A 23,151-nucleotide genomic window follows, 5' to 3' on the forward strand; every position below is an offset into this window, starting at 1 on the left:
ACCTACTCCGCATCCATTTTCGCATCTTTCTCGCACTAATCGAAACGCATCACATGACTGCTCGTTTACCTCGCACAACGGAGCGCAAGCCTGAGCCTGACCCGAGCCCGCGTAAGATGATATAAATTAAGCCCGAACCCGACAAAGATCTTCAGCTCTAGATAAGATCCCTAAAGTCGCAACGACTAAAGTCTCAAATCCAAATAGATATTCTTTATAAAAGTTCAAACTCATCCACGCCCTCTTGAAATGCTTCGTTTAAACACGCCCCCCACATGTCGTTACCTGGCAACGGGTGATGGTCACGATCACTGCCTCACGTGTCTGGGCGTCGGGCACGCTGAGGTGGCTTTCGTGGATGAGTCATGTTCTCACTGCGGGAATATGACCATCTCGGAGCTGCGAACCAGGCTCCGCTACCTTCAGGGGGCGCCGATGGTTTGAGGGTCACAGTGGTGGCAAACCCCGCAGGGAACCAACCCTCTGGGGGGCCCTCTTCAAGGAGCGTATCAGCGGTATCCAGTGGGACTCCCAGACCCGACCAGATATCGATCTCAGCATCGGAGGGAGAGCTGTCGGATGATGATTCAGCTGCGCTACCGCCCTCTGGGACGGTGGCAAAGCCTGAGTCGGATCCCGAAGTGGCAGCTATGCTTTCCCGCTAGTAGCGCCGTACTATGTAATGCTGTCAGAGTTTAAAGTCTGCCCAGGATGAATAGAAAAGACAGCGCAAACGGATGGTAGTTTCACGAGTCTTTATATAATTCCTCTCCGTTAAATGCACTCTTCCCATACATGTCATAGAGCGAATATTAACAGGGGAAAAACACTCTGAAAACCCCGTTACAAATAAGAGTAGAACGTAAACACAGTAAATCAAAGGAGCAGTCGGTAGAGTGGTCATCTCTCTCCTCGCGAGCAATACTCTCCTCTCACTGCACACGCGTTCACTGGAACAGCGCGCATACAATAACGTGTCATCTTAAAGGCATACAACATTCATGTCATGAACACTATAACATTAAGTGGCCGTTACAGATCCCCCCCAGGAAGGTAAAGGCTGCCCTCAGCCGTGCACAACTGAGTACAGCATCACTTTAAACAACCTCATACATGAAAAGTTGTCAAAATAACAGAACCATACTGGAGAATGTATTACTAAGGTACACACTGACATACATGACAGCACAGATGGACCAAAATACATTGTCTACAGCAGCATTTTTCAAACAAATGAAAACAGCATGTAATCAAACAGAAACAAAACATAGGACATCCTTTTTTCCACTATTCCTATTTGTGTACAACATTGTAACAACCATGTCAACAGACTAAGTATTAATACTAATTTTCAATTTTCCTTTTTTCTCAACTTTAAACCTTCCACCTTCCACAGTGACAAATCAAGCAAATGAACACACAATGACGTAATCTAAACACTATTTAAGGTCCAGTCTGTCTGTGTGGTACACATTCGTCCACCTATTACTCGACCAGTCTGAGGTGATTTTTGGTGCGCGTTGAGGTCTCAAGTCATAATGGTGTCTATCAGGAACATTATCACTAACAGTCAAGTCATCGTCTCGAGACCCAACGTCAACTTGTAGGTCAGGCAACTCATCAACACTGTCAACATTTCCTGACACATCATGAGCACTGGATGTCACAGGGAGACATAGGTCCGTTAGGTTTACGGCGGTAGCACCAGCAGTATCCTCTGTTTCTTCCGGCACTTCATCAATCAAAGAACCGTCAGCTGATGTTTCTACAACAGAAAACCCTGTGGGCTCAGTCTCTGACTCAAGTGGTTCCCAGGTACGAAAAGGAAGCAGATTTACGACATGAAATACACCTGCGTCTGCCCCCGTACTCGCATCAATGAGTCTGTAGTTCACTTCCGACAGTTTTTGTGCAATTTGGTAAGGGCCAGCATATAGAGGTGCTAGCTTAGCCGTGAAATTCGCCGGTGCATCCGAACGGGGATGAGTCTTAATTCTGACCCACTCATTTACTGAGTAAGACACAGGCCGACGTCTCTTGTCGTAGTACTTCTTTCTTTTGTCATGGTTCTCATCCAAAACGGACCTAGCATGATCATGTGCTTCTCTGATAGATGACTCCAAGCTTTCCGGGTATGGGATACCAGGTTCATCCCCACCATCACTATTCGGCTGAGTGATGAGGTCAAGAGGGGTATTCAATTCTCGTCCATACAGCAACATGGATGGGCTTTGGCCCGTGCTTTCATGTGGAGCAGTCCTCAAAGCAAAACAAATTTGGGGCAGGTAACGATCCCAAGCAGTGTGCTTGTTACCGACGTAAGCACGGATGGCAGTTTTCAACGTCCGATTCACCCTCTCCGTTGCATTCGTCTGGGGGTAATACGCAGTTGTAAGTCTGTGTTCCGACCCCAGTGTGGTGAGAACATGCCTGAATAGTTCACTCACAAATGGTGACCCTCTGTCGGAGATCAGGTAATTAGGCACCCCATGTCGTGCGAACACCTCGCTAAGCAACTTGCTGGCAGCAACTTGGGCAGTCGCTTCTCGTACTGCACTAACCTCCACCCACTTCGAAAAATAGTCCACAAAGGCCAGAATGTAAGCATTACCGCAGGGTGTGCGCGGTAAAGGACCCACAAAATCAACTCCAGTATACTCCCAAGGTCTTTGAGGGCGGATCGGAACCATGAACCCAGCAGGTTTCCTCTGGCTTGGTTTTGTGAACTGGCAGACAGTACAGGATGCAACATACTTCTTAGCGTCAGACGACATTTTTGGCCAGTAAAATCGAAGTTTCAGCAGCGCTATAGTCTTCGTCATGCCCAAGTGACCAGCTATCGGGTGATCATGGTAATACTCCATCAAACTCCTTTTCATAGCCGTGGGTACGTACAGTTTAAGGCGCTTCATAGGGTGGAGATTACAAGCCACTTTGTCATCCACAAAGTACAGGAGTCCATCCTGGATCTCATACTGAGACAACTCCTCAGTGCTATTCTCATCCTGTGCCTCCAACATCCGCAGCAGCTTTCCAGTTTCTGGGTCGTTGAGCTGCAGCTGCCTAATGTGCTCCCGATCTGAAAACATTACAGGGGGTTAAGCACGCAGGTCCAGTCCCCCAATAATGGCATAATCAGGGAGAAGTCCCAAAGGTACACTGCCAGAAGGAACAGGGTTACGTGAAAGTGCATCGGGGACACTGTTACTTGTCCCCGGCTTATGGACAACGTCAAAGTCGAAGTCCTGCAATCTGAGAGACCACCTAGCCAGCCGGCCAGAGAAGTTTGGGCGCGACATAAGCCATTTTAAACTGCTGTGGTCTGAAAAAATAGTCACGTGTAGACCCTCGATATAAGGCCTGAAGTGTTCGAGGGCCCAGATGACCGCTAAGCACTCCTTTTCCGGAGTAGAATAAGGTTTTTCAGACTTATGGAGGGCACGACTTGCATAGGCCACCACAACATCTCTGCTATTTTTGTCCTTCTGCATGAGTGCGGCGCCAAGTCCACTGTCGCAAGCATCCGCATGGATAGAGAAAGGAAGAGAGAAGTCCGGGAATGTCAAAATAGGTGCGGAAGTCAGCTTTTCCTTGAGATAATCCATGGCCGTCTGACATTCATTTGACCATACAAAGGGAACATCCGTCCTGGTCAACGCAAAGAGTGGCTCAGCATGTCGGGCATAATCCTGGATGAAACGCCTATAATAGCTGTTCATTCCCAGAAACTGTCGGACTTGTTTCACATTAGCTGGTGTATGAAAATCAATCACTGCTCTCACTTTTTCCTCATTTGGCATGATACCATTTGGGGTGATTTTGTAACCCAGAAAGGTGAGTTCGCTCCTGCAGAACTGGCATTTTGCCAGCTTGATAGACAGTCCAGCAGATCTCAGCCTGGTGAGAACCTCTCTCAGGTCCACAAGGTGCTGTTCGAAAGTAGGTGACGCCACCACAATATCATCTAAGTAGAGGGCACACGACTTATAGATGAGACCCGCAAGGACTGTGTTCATGAGCCTTTGAAATGTGGCGGGCGCATTGCACAATCCAAAAGGTAAGACCCGAAACTGAAATAACCCACAGTGGGAAATGAAAGCAGTCTTTGGCTTGGATGTCTCTGCCACTGCCACCTGCCAGTAGCCTCTTGCCAGGTCAATGGTGGAAATGAAAGTCCCTCTAGCCAGGAAGTCAAGAGATTCATCAATCCTCGGTAGAGGATAAGAGTCTTTAACAGTGAGCTTATTTAATGCACGATAATCGACACAGAACCTTGGCTCTCCTGAATGTTTTGGTACAATTACAACTGGGGCAGCCCAAGGACCAGAGGCAGGTTCAATTATCCCTTCTCTCAACATGTCTTCGATTTGAGACTCAATGAGTTCCTTTTTAGCAGGAGAAGTGCGGTACGGGGCAAGGTGAACCGGTTTTGCATCAGCTGTAACAATTTCGTGCTCCACTAGAGAGGTGCGTCCTAAATGTCCATCAAACAACCCACTGAAGGTCTTGAGCAGTTCAGTTAGTTTGTGTTGCTGCTCGTTTTCCAGCGATGATTCTCCAACCTTCTCAGACAGGGCAGAAGAATTGAAATCCAGGCAGGACAAATCAGGATCAGGACTAGGTATCTTTAAGTCAGCACCCTCTAACTCCTCAAGGGGCACCGGCTCATCTCCGAGCACTACCGTCCTAGACGGAACATGAATCGAAACTGAAGATCTCAACATAAAATCCATACCCAAGATAACAGGAGAAGAAAGATTATGGACAACAGCAAAGCGGTGATAGAAACGCTGGTCCAAGAAACCCAAAGACAACCAAATGACACCCAGCGGGCAACAGGATGCTCCATCCGCAAGCTGAACTGGAGGTGCAGACCATGGTTTTAATCGTACGTCCCCCCCAGGAATGGTCTGGACAACCGCTGAGTGCACCGCAGAGAGAGAAGCACCAGTGTCAAGAGTTGCATCAAAAACTTGTCCATAAAGATTAGCCTTCACTCTGAACGGGGTATTCCAATAGGATGTGGAAGCAATATCCTCCACATGACACAGCTCAGGTTGATCATTTACGGAATCATCAGGTAAGCAAGGCACATCTATCTTCTGGAGGGAGGATTGCCTCGTCTGAACGTCCTCCCTCCTCTGAAGTTTCCCCTCTGGGCAAAGTCTGGGGCCACGTTTCCTTCACCCATGGCTTGGTCAGAGCCATCCATCCATCCAACGTCCGACACTCTGACTGTATCTCTCGGGGGTTCTGGGGCTCCATTGGAGACAAACGCGGTCTTTCCTCTAGACTACAATTTGGACAAGTACAATTGGTGAATCCTGGCAAGGAGCACTTAAAACAGTGAACATCCCTTTTTGGCGTACTACTAGCTTGTCTCTGAGGAGGACACTCAAAACTTGGACCAATGACTGCATGAAGCTCGTGAGCCCGCAAAAGAAGGTCCATGACTGACGGTATGGGTGTGCCATAAAGAGCGACTCTATATTTCTCAAGCACATGCTTCCTTATCAAGTCTATTTGCTTTAGTTGTGGTGGAGGAGACCTTAGCTTACGAAACTCACCCAACATATGAGCGACAAAGGTCGGCAGTGGCTCATCTGGCATTTGCACATGGTCCAAAATGCCCCTCAGGACACGTTCCTGATTGTCCGAAGGCAGAAAGACTGTCCTAAAGAACTCACAGAACTGATTCCAACTGGTCAAATGTGTGCTTAGTGCAGCAAACCATTTTTTTGGCTCTTTTGACAGGAAACGTGGGAGTTCAAGGAGAATTTGGCCATCTGAGAGATCCAGGGAGGCCCTATACACGTTGAGAGACTGAAGCCATTCCTCAGGATTCAGGGAACCATCTGCAGCAAACACGGGTGGCTCGAGCCGTGATTGGTTAAGCATAGCAGTAAGTGCATTTGTTGTGGCACTCATATCCACAGCGAGTGGTTGAGAAAATGTAGGCACAGAACTATAAGTTACATTGACTGGCACTGACCTTTGAGCTGTTGACTTAGCCTGCCCCAAACTGTAAGGAGTTGAGCTGGCTCTGGGAGCTGGATGTGGGGTCACAGGCACAGTACACTCTTGATGTGTTAAACGGTCCATCATATCCTTTTGTAGGTCAATCGATTCGCGAAGGCACCGCTGCAGCACTGCCACTTCTGCTTGTAACAACTTGTTTTGAGACCGTAAATCTTCAACAGTATGCTGTGACGCTCCCTGTTGTATAAAAGAGTCTTCATCTGCGGACCAGTCAGTAAAGTCAGACTGAAAGTCAGGGTGAGAAGCCATTATGTATGAAATCACAATCAATTAATAAATGCAAATAATAAATCAAGATACCGTAAATTTACACAAATATATGAGTCAAAAGCTGTACTAACTTTGTACCAACTGTTACTTTTCCACACCCACAAGAAAAAACAGCAGTGTTTATGTAAAAACTCAGAAAATGAACTTCTACCCTGGTTTTCCCCTTTAACTGCAAACAAAGATATGCTGCACAACAGTACAACACAGCAATGTTACCCACAAAAAAAAATATCAGGGAAAAAAAACACGATGAAAAATTAGTGATTTGCACAATAGTCTCAACAAAAAAGTACTCAACCAAGTGTCCTTTCCAAATGCAATCTATTCCGCACCTGCTGGTTTGAAATGAACAGATAGGCAAATCAAAAAAAAAATTATGTCCCAGAAGTGTTTCACACAGTCTTCACTTCAATGTTCCCTTTTTGTCATCCATTAATGACTGTCCGATCAACACAAAAAAAAATAAGTTCAGTTATTGATCCACATTCCACAGGGAAAAACGTTGAGAGAGAGGAAAAACAAAAAAAAATTCCTCCAACCGGTTTTATACTATGAAAACAGTCAATATTCGGGCGATCCACGAAAATAGCATAGGAAATCAGTCAAAACCAACATAAAAACAACATCACCTGAAAATCAGTCACACACCGACCGCATGGTGTCCATAATTAGCAAGCTAGTCAGCACGGTGGAATGGAAAAACTCCAGCAACGAAAACCCCTTCCAAAAAAAAAATAATAACAATCCGAACCTCCTTGTAGATAAACACGAGGTGACCGGTGAATCCAGTTGTTCGGGCGCCAATTTGTAACGCTGTCAGAGTTTAAAGTCTGCCCAGGATGAATAGAAAAGACAGCGCAAACGGATGGTAGTTTCACGAGTCTTTATATAATTCCTCTCCGTTAAATGCACTCTTCCCATACATGTCATAGAGCGAATATTAACAGGGGAAAAACACTCTGAAAACCCGCTACAAATAAAAGTAGAACGTAAACACAGTAAATCAAAGGAGCAGTCGGTAGAGCGGTCATCTCTCTCCTCGCGAGCAATACTCTCCTCTCACTGCGCACGCGTTCACTGGAACAGCGCGCATACAATAACGTGTCATCTTAAAGGCATACAACATTCATGTCATGAACACTATAACATTAAGTGGCCGTTACAACTAGCAGGATGTGCCCAGCCCATTCAGGTTGCGAGCTCACTCAACTAGAAGTGTTGCATCCTCCTGGGCGCTGGCTCATGGTGCCTTGCTGACAGATATTTGTAGAGCTGCGGGCTGGGCGACCCCTAACACGTTCGCTAGGTTCTATAGCATTCGTGTAGAGCTGGTATCCTCCTGTGTTCTCACCTCAAATGGGTAGTGGCACTGAGAGGCCCCGGTTAGTGTCGGCTTGCTTAAACTGCTCCAGAGTGTCCGTACTGTAGACCCTGTTGAGTTCCTCCATCACCCTAAGCAGCTGGACGCGGAGGAACGTCTGGCGCCAAGCCTTCATGATGTATCCGTGAGAACCCTGGAAGGGTGGGTTCCATATTGAGACCTAAGTGGTACTCGTATGTGTATAGTCCACGGTATAGCCTTAGAGCCCGTGTTTCCCCGGCAGACTTCTGCCTTCCCAAGAGGGTTTTTAATCACCTCAAATTTCTCCGTATACTCCTAAATGGATGCTATATCTGTATTTGCCTCCGAGGCCTCCTTCTGGAAGGATGGGGCTTCCGCAGCGTCCCGGTTCCAAGCGGACAGGGTATGTTTTCCCAGTGTTATCCAATCTCACCCAGTGAGGTAGTGCTTTGACAACGGTGAGTGGAGCTACTTGTTCTGAGCCCCGGCCTACACCTAATAGGGGCGCAGGCAGCTCGCACAGGGCACTGGAAGGGGCAGCACCCATGGCGCTTTGATAGGGATCCCATATTCGTCGGTTACCGACGTGGCGTCGAGAGTGACCCACTGAAAGGGAACATCTCGGTTACGTATGGTAACCCTCGTTCCCTGAAGGAGGGAACGAAGATGCCACGTCCCGTCGCCATGGTTGCTGTACCGCCGCTGAGCTGCCGGGTCCCCGGCTCGGCTCCTCAGCGAAAAACTGGAATGCATTGCACCTGCTGCCTTCTTATACTCACGCAGTGATCAGCGGCAGCTGGATGCAAGAATTGCATGCCAATGTGCATTGGCTCGTTTAGTTTACACTCGAAGTAGATTGGTCTATCGAAGCGATATCCCATATTCGTCGGTCACCGACGTGGCGTCTCCGTTCCCTCCTTCAGGGAACGGGGGTTACCATACGTAACCGAGACGTTTTATGTATACGGGGCGCAATATACAACACAACGCTTAAAAAGACAGTAGAAGTAATTATAATTCATAATTAGGTCCCCACTGGATGCAACAAATGCATTGTTTTTAATGGGTTTTAATGTTTTTGTCTTACCATACTGTCATAACATAACATTTCCATCACACGCTTGAGGTATTCGGCCAATCACAACACACTGCTGGCCAATCAGCGCACACCTCACTTTTCAGAACAATGAGCTTTGTTAAAATCAACATGTTTCAGAAAGGTGTGGCATAGAGAGGAAACAAGAGTGTACAGTATGTTGAAAATAATGTTTTTTATATATATATAAATATATATTTTGACACATTGCATTACACCAAATACACAGAATAATGTCATATGACCCCTTTAAATTGTTTCACTGCAGATGAGTTTTTACAAATTTTTCACAGTTTACAGATTCTTTTATTTGACTAAAGAAAAAAGAAAGAAACAGCTCTCGATTGTTTCAAAGTATCTGTTAGAATATATATAGAATAATTTTAATGTATTTAAATTACATTAAAATTTTTTGTAGTAAAACAAAACTACCATGATGTATAAATACTTTAGAAATACATTTCAATAAGTAAACATGAATATTTTATTTTTATTTTAAATATTACAAAATTATATTTATTTATATAAATATTAAATATTAATTTGCTCTCCACTGCTGTTTGCTTTTTGCTTATTTTTTTTTCTTAAATTCTTAAATCTCTTAATTTCCTTCATTGGAAGGAATATGTAAAATATGTCAAATGAATATGGTTTGATTGAGTGAGTGGGGCCTTCTGACTATTCTCTCTGTCTCTCTCTCTCTCTGTGTTTCTCTCCGTCAGAATGACTACAGGAAGTTGTCTATGCAGTGTAAAGATTTCGTGGTGGGCGTTCTGGATCTCTGTCGTGACACAGAGGAAGTGGAAGCTATTCTGAACGGTGATGTGGACCAGAACCCACCCACAGAACACCAAAGACCTTGTCTGAGCCGCATCAAACTTGCCATCAAATATGAAGTTAAAAAGGTGAAACACGTATCCCTGTAAAGCCTACTGTATCATATTTAATACACAAATAAGCATATTTTGTAAAGGCACATGGCACCTGAATAAAACTGAGCTGTTTTTCCTACATATTCTCACTAAATTATACTATATAAGCCATAAAAGCCTGATGTATCAAACATGATACTCAACAAAAAACACATTCAAACTTTTTTCTTTATATAAAGGTGCTAAATTAGGTTTGAGGACTATTATTTCATATGTCAGGCTTTACGAAGAAAATATATATGTGCACTGCAATACAAACAAATCTGAAGCAATACCGATATCCGATCAGGATGAAATCAGTGGCTTTAGAGACGTGAGGTGAGGCGAGGTGTTCAGGTTTGGAGTCTAATCAAGTATCTGAGTGCTTCTGTTCTTCACCTCAGCTGAACATGTGATTGGTGGATTGTGTCTCAGATGGAGAACTCGCTGTCTGCATGCTAATAGCTCCACAACTTCCTCACCTTCTGACATCAGTGCTCGCTCCACTGACATGATGGAACTACGGAAAACCATCAGCTTCCTATAGTTTTTAGTTCACGCATGGGTGTTTCTGGATGGTAAATACCATGAGCTACGAGCCGGAGAATTGTAGTTGGCTTCATCTGATCTTATTGGACTAAATGTCAAACATGCTAGAGAGAGGAAATGAAGGCAAGACAGCGGGCCAGTGGCGACACGCCTCAGCGCTTCATTCATTTCACAAGATAAACACAGATGCAGTCGCTGACAGCCAGGCAAGTGTCCAGAGAGCCATGTGATGATCTGCATCACCTTGAAATGAGTGTCTCAGATGTTTCTCCTGAGAAAAAGAACACAAAATCTCACACAAGTCTCAGTATCGTAAGAGATCTTAACTGTTTCTGATACAATAAGATACCGAAATGTTCAATTGGAAGTCAGAAATTATTTCAGTACGAGCTCAAACATTTGTCATCAAATCATCTGAGCTGCTTTTCATGTTGATTTTGTAGCTCTGTTCTCTTCAGTTGTTGGCTTTGTTTGCATCTAATTTTGATTTCTCCTCAAGCACTGTAGAAGTTATATCTGAGGCAAAATTGATACTTCTTTGAAACGCATTGAAAGTCTCCAGAGCAATGAAAGAACAACATCTGAGCAATGAAAAAAAGACATTCTCAGTATAATGTACTGTAGTAATAAAAGCATCCAGTCCAGGTGCCTTTAAAAATGTTTTTGTTTGTTTGTTTAAATCGGCTTAAATTACAATTTGCACAACAGTATAGGACATACTTCAGTCTGTTTTTCTTCTGTGCTGTGACTGTTGTAGTCAGTGGATGACGTGAAGATCATGATCTGACCATGTCATCTATCACTGGTGTGGGTTTAAAGGGATCATGACCTTGTTAAGCAGATAACGTGAGAGTAATTAGTCCCGTTGCCCTCAGCTTAATCCAAACCCTCCTGAGATGAGCTCTCATTACAGGCCAGCTACATTGAATCTCATCCATTTTCAGAATGCCATTGAAATCTTGATAGATTTATTGACTGAAGAAGCATGACAATAAGACCCTTTTGTTAAATTCATCCTTAGAGGATCATTGCAATCATCGTGTTTATGAGATGAGCACACTTGAATGCCATAATATCATAATTACCCATTTTCCTTTGAGCCTGGAATTGAGGGTTTTTCAATTACAGAATCTGATTATATTGATTGCAATATGTTATAATTGTGCATGCTGACCGTACAATAACATTTGTGTGCAGTTTGTGTATTGCTGATGAAGACAAACACTGAAACTCGTTAGTTTAGAGATGTACACTGCAAAATAAATTTCGTACTCAGTATTTTTGGCTTGTTTTGCAGTAGAAATATCTAAAAATGCTATAATAATAATAATAATAATAATCAAGACTCATTTACTTAAAATTACTTCAGGTATTACTTAAGTCTTGTTTTCTGCGATTTTATTTATTATTACTTTTTAAGTTTAAGACAGATTTTTTTTTTAATTTGTTGGTTACTCCATTGTCCAGAAACACAAAGATACAGGCTCAAACATACATTAGGGGGAAAAGGAAAAGAAAGAAATACGTAATACCAAAGAGGTGTTCAAATCTTCCAAAAGTCGTTAGACTTTTGATGAGTGTCATAAGTGAGTTTCTCTGCATTAATAGGAGTAATGCAGATATTTGAGGCATTCACATTTTGAAAGAAGGTACCTGAGGGGATGACCACAATTTATTTTCCAAATAGTCCAAAATTAAAAACACGTGTTTAGCATGAGCGTCAAATATTGTCTCCACTCCAATAGATAACAAATACAATTCCAGAGAGAAACAGAATTGCAATTTAAAGAGCTCTTCTAGAAATATATGTATATTAGTCTAAAAAGCAGAGGTGGAAAGAGTACTAAAATATTCTACTCAAGTAAATGTGCCATTACATAAATGAAATTTGACTAATTTTAAGTAAAAGTACTAGTCTAAAAATCTACTCAAGTAAAATAAAAAGTAGCTCATTTAAAATTGACTAAAAAAGTTAGTCTACTTAGTTACATTTTAGCAGGCAAAAATGGGATAGGCCTATAAATCTCACATTTGATGATGAATGAAATTAAATGCACTGTGTTTTCCTCAAACTGGCAACCCAGGTGCCAAAATACAGTTGGGTAAACTGGCAGTGGGTGGGTTTCATAAAGCAGAACAAAGACCGACATTCCGGCCCGGAACGCACATTTTCAAAGGAGAATAACTGATTGTAGCATTGTTTTTCAGATGAACAAGTATGTTAACTTAACATGTTTCTTAAATATCTGCAAACATATTATGGTATTTTTATGCTTTAGTGGAGTCAAAAACTTACATACAGCACTTTAAGAGGAACACCTTTACAAGTTAAACTTCAGTAACCAAAAACATGTCAACACGTGACATTTAAAACATTAAGGGAGGCATGTGAGATTTTATTGCAGTCCATCCCACAAAGTATAGGCAGAAATAAAGCAAGTTATATTCTGGTTACCGACAAAAACAACCTAAGAATCATTTATGAAAATGTTAATATTATAACATTATAAGTGCTGCTATGGGTGTGCGATAAAAAAAGAAAAAAAAAGAAAAAGATATTTTGATATTTTCTGGGTTTTTATCGATGAAGATAATTAGATGATATTTTGCTGTGAGTGTTATTATGCGGGTATCTTAAAGATTGCCTTTGACAGCTGACTTTTAAAGTTTTTGATATTCTTCTTATTTTGTGTGGTCAGTCTGTAGCAGAGATAAAAAAAAATAATATTTTCTAATAATTTTAAATAGATTTTTTTACACTTTAAGGGCGTTTTTACCTTAAAAAACGTCTTTATAAATTAAATTTTTTCTAAAAGTGTTACTCATCCTTTGAGCAAAATTCTTACATTTAATCAGTTATTTAGAATAATAAGACATCTTGGCTGTTACCAAGCAATATCAACAAAATTCATCTTCGCAATGCAGAGGAAACACAGACGCTTCATCTGAAGTGCCATTTATGTATTTACACGGTTTAATGCATAACATAAATGTATTAAACCTGCAGTTATTAATGCAGAAATAATGTTTTGATATACAGTACTGTGCAAAAGTCTTAGGCCACTAGTATTTTCACCAACAAAAAATGGTTTTAAGTCATTTCTATGTTTTGCTGTAGTGTGTAGCAAAGTACAATACTTCAAACAAAATATACTTAAGTAAAAGTAAAATTACTGATTTTAAAAAGTAGAAGTACAAAAAAACTACTCAATTACATTTATTTATTTTTAACACAAGCAAATGTAATTAGTTACTTTCCACTTCTGCTAAAAAGGGATGAAAAGACAAGATTTGATATCACATTCTGTAACTTATCCTGAAACATAAACTTAATGTTAACTGAAATTATAAACTAAAAATAAAAATAAATACAATTTAAAAGTTTTTTTTGTTTGTTTCCAAAGCAACATATCTCATTTTATTTGTTAAACATAATGTACTAAACTAATTAAAATTAAAACTTAAATAATAATAAAGTATATTGACATTAAAAGAAAACTACAAAAAGTCCTATAAAATTTTAATTAATACTGAAAATACAAAAAGTTCAAAATATAAGTATATCAATTATACTAAAAATAACACAATGTTTAAATATTTTGCTAAAAAATAAGACAAAAATACTGAGTAAGAATTGTTTTTGTGAACAATCACTTCACAGCTTCCAAATTCATGCACATTTCCTGAAAATCAATTCAGCAGAAACTCTTTATCTTTAAAAAAATAATTATGCAAATGAAAACAATACACATTTAACTTTTTAAAAATTATGCAAATCAAGTTCATCTTTTATAAATTATGCAGATTAAATGATAAATTATGCATACAAATACAAATTGGAGCTTTTTGTAGACACTAAGCACTTTTTTATTCAAATGAGTTTGTGACAATTCTCATTAAAAGCAGGGGCTGCTGGGACTGTTACGACTGCAACCAGGTACAAGATTCAGGTGACCTCAGAGTTATATGTGTCACAGTGTCACACACACACACACACACACACACACAGACTGCGATAACTACCATCTTTCTCCCAGTGTCAGAATTTAATGGATCACTGAAGATAGACAAGCTTCACTCTCTGTGTGTGTGTGTGTGTGTGTGTGTGTGTGTGTGAGCTGCTGATTAAGGTTGAGGATGTTATATGGCTTGTACCTTATGAAATAGATTGTCTATTATTAAACACTAAACTATTATTAAACTCTAAACACACTCTAAACACACACATACTCGCTGTGGGCTTTAGGTCGGTCAGGCTGAGCTCAGCCGGCGGCTTACCTTCAATCAATGTCACGATCCGTCTGTCTGTTTCTCTCAGACGGGATCTGCTTGTGTTATTTCCTCTGAAACACACACATTTACCTGTCTACAAAAAACATCAGAAATCTGCAGAATAAAAATAAGGACAGTCTGCTACAGTAGTCAAATGATCATGTTTTGAAAGTGAAGTTATTATATTATATTATATTATATTATATTATATTATGTTATATTATATTATATTATATTATATTATATTATATTATATTATATTATATTATATTATATTATATTATATTATATTATATTATGTTATGTTATATTATATTATATTATATTATATTATATTATATTATATTATATTATATTATATACCGAACAAAATTATAAATGCAACACTTTTGTTTTTGCCCCCATTTTTCATGAGCTGAACTTAAAGATCTAAGACTTTTTCTATTTACACAAAAGGCCTATTTCTGTCAAAAATTGTTCACAAATCTGTCTAAGTCTCTGTTAGTGAGCACTTCTCCTTTGCCGAGATAATCCATTCACCTCACAGGTGTGGCATATCAAGATGCTGATTAGACAACATGATTATTGCACAGGTGTGCCTTATGCTGGCCACAATAAAAGGCCACGCTAAAATGTGCAGCTTTACTGTACTGGGGGGTCCTGAGGGATCTGAAAACCAGTCAGTATCTGGTGTGATCACCATTTGCCTCATGCAGTGCACGCCACACCTGTGAGGTGGATAGATTATTTCGGCAAAGGAGAAGTGCTCACTAACACAGATTTAGACAGATTTGTGAACAATATTTGAGAGAAAAAGGCCTTTTGTGTACATAGAACAATTCTTAGATCTTTGAGTTCAGCTCATGTAAAATCGGGGCAAAAACAATAATGTTGCGTTTATAATTTTGTTCAGTGTATATTTTACTAATTAATTTTATATCTATTTCATTTTATTTTGTTGACAGCAGTCCATTGGTCATACAAATGCATTTTGATAATGACTTCTTTCATTTTCTTTAAAAATGAACAAATATATTTTTATGTTATTATTAGTATTAATAATAGTAACAGTAGCTTTATAAAATATTTACATTTATAATATTTTTTTTATCTTTTACAGGTTTTTTTTTTTCGCTTTTGTACTATTTCACAAGCAACTGTTATATTTTAAAAACTCTTAGTACTAATATCACAACATATCATCAAAAGTTTTTTCAAACACATATTTTCAGTTGTCTTAAAATGATACACACAATCACAAAGTATCCTTTTCACTTTAAACAATAAGTGTTTCATTTTTATATATATGTGTGTTTGTGTGTGTGTGTTTCATTCAGAGGTGGAAAGAGTACAAAAATATTCTACTCAAGTAAAAGTACCATTACATTAATGAAATTTTACTTAAGTACAAGTAAAAGTACCAGTCTAAAAAATCCACTCAAGTAAAAGTAAAAAGTAGCTCATTTAAAATTTACTCAGAGTAAAAATTACTTAGTTACATTTTAACAGTGGGAGGGAGTCAAAAATGGGACAGACCAAGGGTGTCAAACTCAGTTCCTGGAGGGCCACAGTCCTGCACAGTTTAGATTTAACCCTAATTAAACACACCTGATCCAGCTAATCTAATCATTTAGGTTTATTTGAAAACTACATGATATGTGTGCTGGAGCAGGGTTAGGGCTATGGCCCTCCAGGAACTGAGTTTGACACCCCTGGGATAGGTCTATTAATCTCAAACTAGTTGTTTTTAATTAAAGGAATCAGTTATTTAGAATAATAAAACATTTGGGCTGTTATCTGGCAAATCAGTATCAACAAACTCATCTTTTCAATACAGAGGAAATGCAAAAGCTTCATCGGATGTGGCATTTAGATGTATTACACTGTTTAGTGCAGGACAAGAATGCATTTAACCTGCAGTTACAAATGCATGAATAATGTTTTGATATGCCAGACATAAAATGTTGAATACTCATTTGAAATTATAAAAACTTAATTATAAAAAAAAAAAAAAAATCAAAAGATACTTTAAATGTGAAATTAAAATGGCCAGTATGTGTCAGCAAGTCACTGTTAATAAGTGAGTCATTGCGATTGAACCAAATCATTTAAACGGTTGATTCATTCAGAAACGAAACACTGTCATGTTGCTCAGAGATGCAAAATTTTGCTTTGGTGGCTGTGTTTGGAATAAATTTTTGTTGTAGAAATAGAGCAAAAACAATGGCAATATGGTGTCTAAAACGCAAGTCTCTTAGTTTACTGTCCTGTTGTTAAAAAAAAAAAAAAAAAAAATATATATATATATATATACATCAGTGGCGGCTGCTGGTCTTTCAAAGAGGGGAAGCTCATTTTCGGCCTACATTATAACCCTCTGATGGTCTTCATTTGTAGTGACACTCGGGGTCTTTTTGACCCCAGACAATAACATTTCATTTTGTAATAGTAAAATATTTAAATTTTTTACAAATATAATTTTACTCTGTTCATTTATGTTTTTACTAAACTTTGTACAGTTTTTAAAGGATTTAAATCTTTTACATTTCTATAAATAAATAAATATTTATTTAAATAGGCTTTTTTTTTTTACAAAAAAAGAAAAAAGCCTTTCAGGTAAAATTCACTTCATAAAAGACCCAGATTTCTAACTTTCATACATGGGGATACCATGGATAATTTTATAAGGTTTAATGTAAGATTTTTGCCCATTTTTGGGGAAATTCAGTTTAAAAATTGTAATAAATCACTAGATGGCTATAGTGTGTGTGTGTGTGTGTGTGTGTGTGCGCGCGCACATTTTCAATCTGTCTTAGTTACCAATTTAATTTTGTGGTGGTTCTGCATTTTACAAATATCAAGAAATATTGCCGCAGTTTGTCTTTCGAATACACTTGAGAAATCCGCGATCATGGGACTGAGTGTGAAACAGCTTCACCGACTTCTTATGGTGCAGATCGCTGTCAGTCAAAAGGAGATCGACAGATCCTCCAATCATCACGCGGAAGCCCAGTCTTCATTCACCTCCAGAGACGCTGAGCGTCCGTGGGCGGGACATAATCGCAGCATTTATCCAATGACCGTCTAGCTTCGGAGCACTGAAAAAAACTGTTCAAAGCAGCCCCATCGAAGTCAATGGACGCTCGGCTTCAACAGGGAAATGCACTGTGACGCTACGGGAATGTATGAGAAGAAAATCGAGTCAGCCGACATGTAGCTGATTAACACAATACATAATACACAATAGTACATATTTGACCGTTGGGTTTTTTTTTTACATTAGAGGGGAAGCTGAGCTTCCCTTGCAGTCTTAAAGAAATCCCCACTGATCTATATATATATATATATATATATATATATATGTGTGTGTGTGTGTGTGTGTGTGTGTGTGTGTGATTATGATTTTTAGAGGAAAAGACAGCATTCTTTGTGTGATTTTGATTCTAAATGATTTTGATTGATTTCATTCTAAATGCATTTCAACAGACTGAATCACACAGTGAAAGAACACTCTAAATGCGCGCGTACATCATTAAAACAACAATTATGATATTATCGCAGACAATATATATCGCACACTCCGCACCAGTCTTTTTGGCTAATTTGTGCAAAACCTCTTGCTAAAATGTCAAAGCATCATTTTAACCACCAATGCAATGACGCAATTATTTAGCTCACCTCTATATGCTTACGTGGGGTTGATGTCTTGTCGAGATTTTATAAGCTGCTAGTTTGGTCTTCCTAGGCAAGCACAGCATACACAGCATAATAGAGCATACATATGGCCAGGGGTTCACTTCATTTCCTTGAGTTCAACTTCAGAATATTACGGGGTTTCGTTTTCAGCGGTGTCTGCACCACTAACGCCTGTTTTGTCCGTCTGCATCTTTCTTGTGATTTTAGCGCCAGTTTGCCCTCCTGCCCATTATTTACTGACATAGCTTCCAGGGAGCGATTTTTTTTTTTTTTACTCAGTAATTAATGTGTTTTAAAATGTAGCGAAGTACAATACTTCAAACAAAATATACTTAAGTAAAAGTAAAATTACAGATTAAAAAAAATACTTAAAAAAGTAGAAGTACACAAAAAAGCTACTCAATTACAGTAACGCGAGTAAATGTAATTCGTTACTTTCCACCTCTGGTTTCATTCACATTCAACTTTCATAAGGCTGCATGTGAGAAGGGGAGATCTAGAGGGAACGATCAAAGCGATGCAAATATGCGCACGTGTTTGTTTATTCGATTGACTTAAAGCAACGCTGCGCACAAAAAAAACAAAAAAAAGTGTGCCACAATGCTTCAGGTCAAATGAACGAACAAACACGTGAAAGTGATTCGAAAGCATAAGGAGCCACATGCTCTGCTCTTTATAGCTCTCATGAATGTTACACAACGATCAACCTGCACAGTGCAAATAGCCAAAACCTGGATATTTTAGGCAATATAAAAATCCTGGCTGGGACGTGTCCCATATGAACGGCGCATATGGTCACCCTAATAAAGCTCTTACTATCAAACTTTTCATTTGCATGACTTCTTATTCAGTTTAATATTGTAACAAAGTTTGTATTCACTGGAAGAAGGAGGCGGGAACCAGCAAACATTCAAATATAACTTTAATAACAAAATAAACACAAAACAGAACCAAAACACAAAATAAAATACAGGCCTGATTCTCTCTCCATCATGCATTGCCATCACTCCTCCTTTTATCCTTCTGGAGCTCCTCCGTGGGACTCGAGAGCGGTGAGTGGCGCAGGTGTCACGCATTATCACTTTCACTCAACCGGCCTCGCTCCATTCTCACGGCTCTTGGCCCCGCCCAATCGTCACAAATATATTTGAATATTATTTAATCTAACTCATCTTAATGGGTAATCAGTGAATCATTTTGAGCATCTATAGATATCTATTAGGGATGTGTATCTCATGATTGAGGCCGGTACGATATGCATCTCGATGCATAGCCAATGATACGATACATTAAAGATAGGCCTACTTGTTTTGAAGCAGATACCGATGTGATACGATTTTCCACCATTATGATGCAGTGTGATCCGATTTCGATTAGATTGGATTCAACACAATACGATACATTAAGATGGAAAAAATATCATCACTTTTATTTCTCTGGTTCAGACAAACAGCAAATCATAAATTAACTTAAGTGTCTTCTAACTTTTAACGCCTCCAGGCCTGTTTCATAAAACAAGTTTACCAAATAAGCCAGGGTTATTTTAGTTAGTCTAACTCATTGTCAAATTATTTGGTTCCATATAGCAAATTTAACATAAGCATAGATCAAGCTTAGTCACTGTGTCAACTTATGCTGGGAAACTAACCTGTTCTAAAACAGGTTAACTGACAGACTATGCTGAGTTCCTCTAACACTGACTGTGACGAGAGAGGCGGGGCTGAGAGCTGTGGGAATGGAGCGAGGCCGGTGGAGTTAATGAGAATGAGCGACAACTGCGCCACTCACTGGTCTTGAGTCCCACAGAGGAGCTCTGGAAGGATAAAGGGAGGAGTACTACAGTGAAGGATGAGAGAGGACCAGTCCTGGGTTTTATTTTGTGTTTGTTTGTGCACGGCAGTCATCCGCGAGAGGCTGTTGCGCTGTATTGTGTTTATTTTATTATTAAAGTTTTTGTTTGAATGTTCGCCGGTTTCCGCCTCAACCTTCCCGATCTAAGAACTGTGTTACATTGGTGCCAAAATCTGGAAGAAAGGAGGGACACGCTGCCGAAGATCCCTCACCGCTGTGGTGAATCTGCGGTGTCAATCGAGCAGGGAGAAGAGTCTCCCGCCATGGACACTCGAGGCAGTGGGCTGGAGTGAGTTGCCGGGGGGATGGACGAGCTCGCTGCCGGCCGCCTGGGATGTGGAGGGACAGCTGCCATCCGTGAGGGAGCGGAGGAGTCGCCGCCATTTGCTCTGGAGGCTGGAGCCTGCTGCCATCCGCCATGATGGGGAGGAGCAGGGAACAGGGGACTCCTGCTGGCTACCCAAAACCGGAGGAGCCGTCACTGTCCACCGGGCGGCAAAGGAGTGTCGTGCCATCCACTGAGGGCTAAAAGGGCGAAAGAGTTTACCCAACTGGTGGAGGGCTGAGCGGCAGTGTGTCTAGGAACCGGAACAAGAATTTTAAAAGTGTGATCGGTTTGGATTTTGTACTGAGAGTTTGGAAAATATGCACCTTACTTGTGAAAAAAGTAATAAAGTGAATTAAAAAATTATTTTATTGGAATTAGTATTTTATTGGAATTATTGTCTCCGGGCCATTGAATTATTAGAAAAATAATTTACACACGAGATGTAATGGCATTTTTCTAATAATTCAACGGCCTGTCATCGATTATTCCTTACTTAATTTAGTATTTATTTTATTCTATTTTGATGACAGTAGTCACAAATACATTTTGACTTAAAATTTCTTCAAAAATGATCAAATGTATAATTATTATTAATAGTATTTAATAATTTTCCATTGATCGGACAAATATGTTTTGATGATAACTTAAAACATTTCTTTAAAAATGAATAAAAGAAGATGATTTTGTCATCTTCATATGTTATTTATTATTTGTTATACATTTACCCCTATAAAAAATTATAGAAATACTTTAGTAATTGTAACCAATTATTGTGTATCTACATTTATCTAATTCCAAAAATATTTTATAGCTAAATATTTGTACTAAAAATACTATAATTATCGGTTTCTTAGGTAACCTACTTCAGTGTCTGTTTAGCACATTTTCAGTATTCACAATAGCATGTGTTGTATGTATAAATGTTAATGTTTTGTGTTTGGCTACTGTAATATGATTTATTGTTCCTCTCTTTTCTCTATTTGTGTGTCAGTTTGTGGCTCATCCAAACTGCCAGCAGCAGCTGCTGACGATCTGGTATGAGAATCTGTCAGGTTTGCGGCAGCAGTCCATCGGGGTGAAGTGTTTGACCGTTCTCGGTGTCACTGTCGGATTGCCTTTCCTCGCCATCGCCTACTGGATCATGCCCTGCAGCAAGGTGACAAACACACATCTCTGCTTCTCTGACTCTTCAGATGAGAGTACAATATTACATCTTCAACAAGCTGTTTTAAACACTGTAATCCACACTGCTGTAGTAGAAGATGACTTCTAATGTGCGCTCATCATGTCGTTATATTAAATATTGTTACGGTCATGTTCACAGAGATGAGCTGACAGCGAGGAAGCTCTATCATTAGATTAGAATTATCCGCTGTAAGAAGACCTCATGCATAATACAGTGCAGTGATTGGATCATAAGAGTTCATTCTCATGCATAATACTGAGAAAAGCTCAGAAAACTGATGACATAGTCGTGTACTCTCCAGCCACGGCAGCCAGTCACCACTGCAGATGAAAGCATATACGTCACTTTTCATATCATTGGTTCAACTTTGCTTTTGGAACCGGAAGAACAAAATTGCATCAAAAAACAAAACAAAAATAATAATAAACCCATTTTACCTTAAGAATAGACATAATGAGTGCCACTGATGTGCAACCTGTTCATCTATGTTAACACCTCATAAAATGTGTTTTAGTGTTTCATGACATTTATTTAGCTTCATTCAGTATAAAATCAGAACTTATTTTGGAGTAATGTCACTCTATTCTATTCTATTCTATTCAGAGCTGTCACTTTAATGCGTTAATTAATTAGTTCTGAAAAATAATGTGATTAAAATATTTTAATGCAGTTAATGCACTGGCCCCGTCCCCATACAGTTGAGTGTTGACAGATATGATCCAGGACAGCAACAGCATAAATGCAGTTATGCCCTAAAAATCTATATATTGGGGCAAAAATTCTGCTGTATGAGTTTTTGTCTCATATTTATATGACATGATAACCTGTGACACATGAGCAGCGAGACCAATATCACACAAGTGCTGGTTTTGTCTCAAATATAATGAGCGCAAATGTGATTTTATACAATAGTTCAGTAAATAAGTTAATATTGTGTTATATTTGAGACACATTATTGTCTGTTTTTGGATTTAAAGGGAAAGTTCACCCAAAAAATAAAAATAATATATATCATTTAACCTACTCATATTACTCAACCTACTCAAATTGATTTGATTTTGACGCAATATTTAAACTGAAGCTCACAGCAGGCAGCTTTGGGAAGAGGCAGGGCATTTCCCGGCCAGGCGCTGAGTGCTGTCAATCACAACACACACTGGCCCAGCTCACCAATCACAGCACACACTGTTCTAGTACATCCCCAAAACAAAATCAAGACTTTGTAAAAAAGCATAATAGGACCCCTTTAAAATTTATATAATAGGGTAAAAGCTTCAGCTTTTCTATAATCTCACATGAATAAACATTCATTCACACACATCTCTCCAAGCTCTATTACAGACTGAATCTCCAACAAGCACATGGACAGATAAACACTCACGCTTCACTTCCATGCTGAGGATGAGGAGTTACACACTGATTCTGTGTTTGATGGCCACTTCAACACACACTGTCTCATGGAGAGATATGAGACACTACACACAAACAGGTTCTCAGGGAAAGTGTGTATTTGTGTGTTTGTGTGAGACGATTGCACTAGGTGTTCTTTTAATACTAAGATTAATCTAAAACATTATAATTAGTATTATATGAAACAATAGAATCTGTGGT

General features: G+C 39.5%; 1 protein-coding gene across 1 annotated transcript in view; it reads left to right on the forward strand.

Annotated features, from left to right (window-relative positions):
• The window catches only part of LOC132109881 (short transient receptor potential channel 7), a 168,337-nt gene that overhangs the window by 47,397 nt on the left and 97,789 nt on the right, over positions 1 to 23,151 (forward strand). The window contains exons 3-4 of the mRNA XM_059516277.1: positions 9,470 to 9,652; positions 21,346 to 21,510. Of these exons, the coding sequence (XP_059372260.1) occupies positions 9,470 to 9,652; positions 21,346 to 21,510 (348 nt within the window). The remainder of the gene's footprint in view (positions 1 to 9,469; positions 9,653 to 21,345; positions 21,511 to 23,151) is intronic.

The sequence above is a fragment of the Carassius carassius genome, chromosome 29 (genome assembly GCF_963082965.1).
Source record: "Carassius carassius chromosome 29, fCarCar2.1, whole genome shotgun sequence".
Lineage (NCBI taxonomy): Eukaryota > Metazoa > Chordata > Actinopteri > Cypriniformes > Cyprinidae > Carassius > Carassius carassius.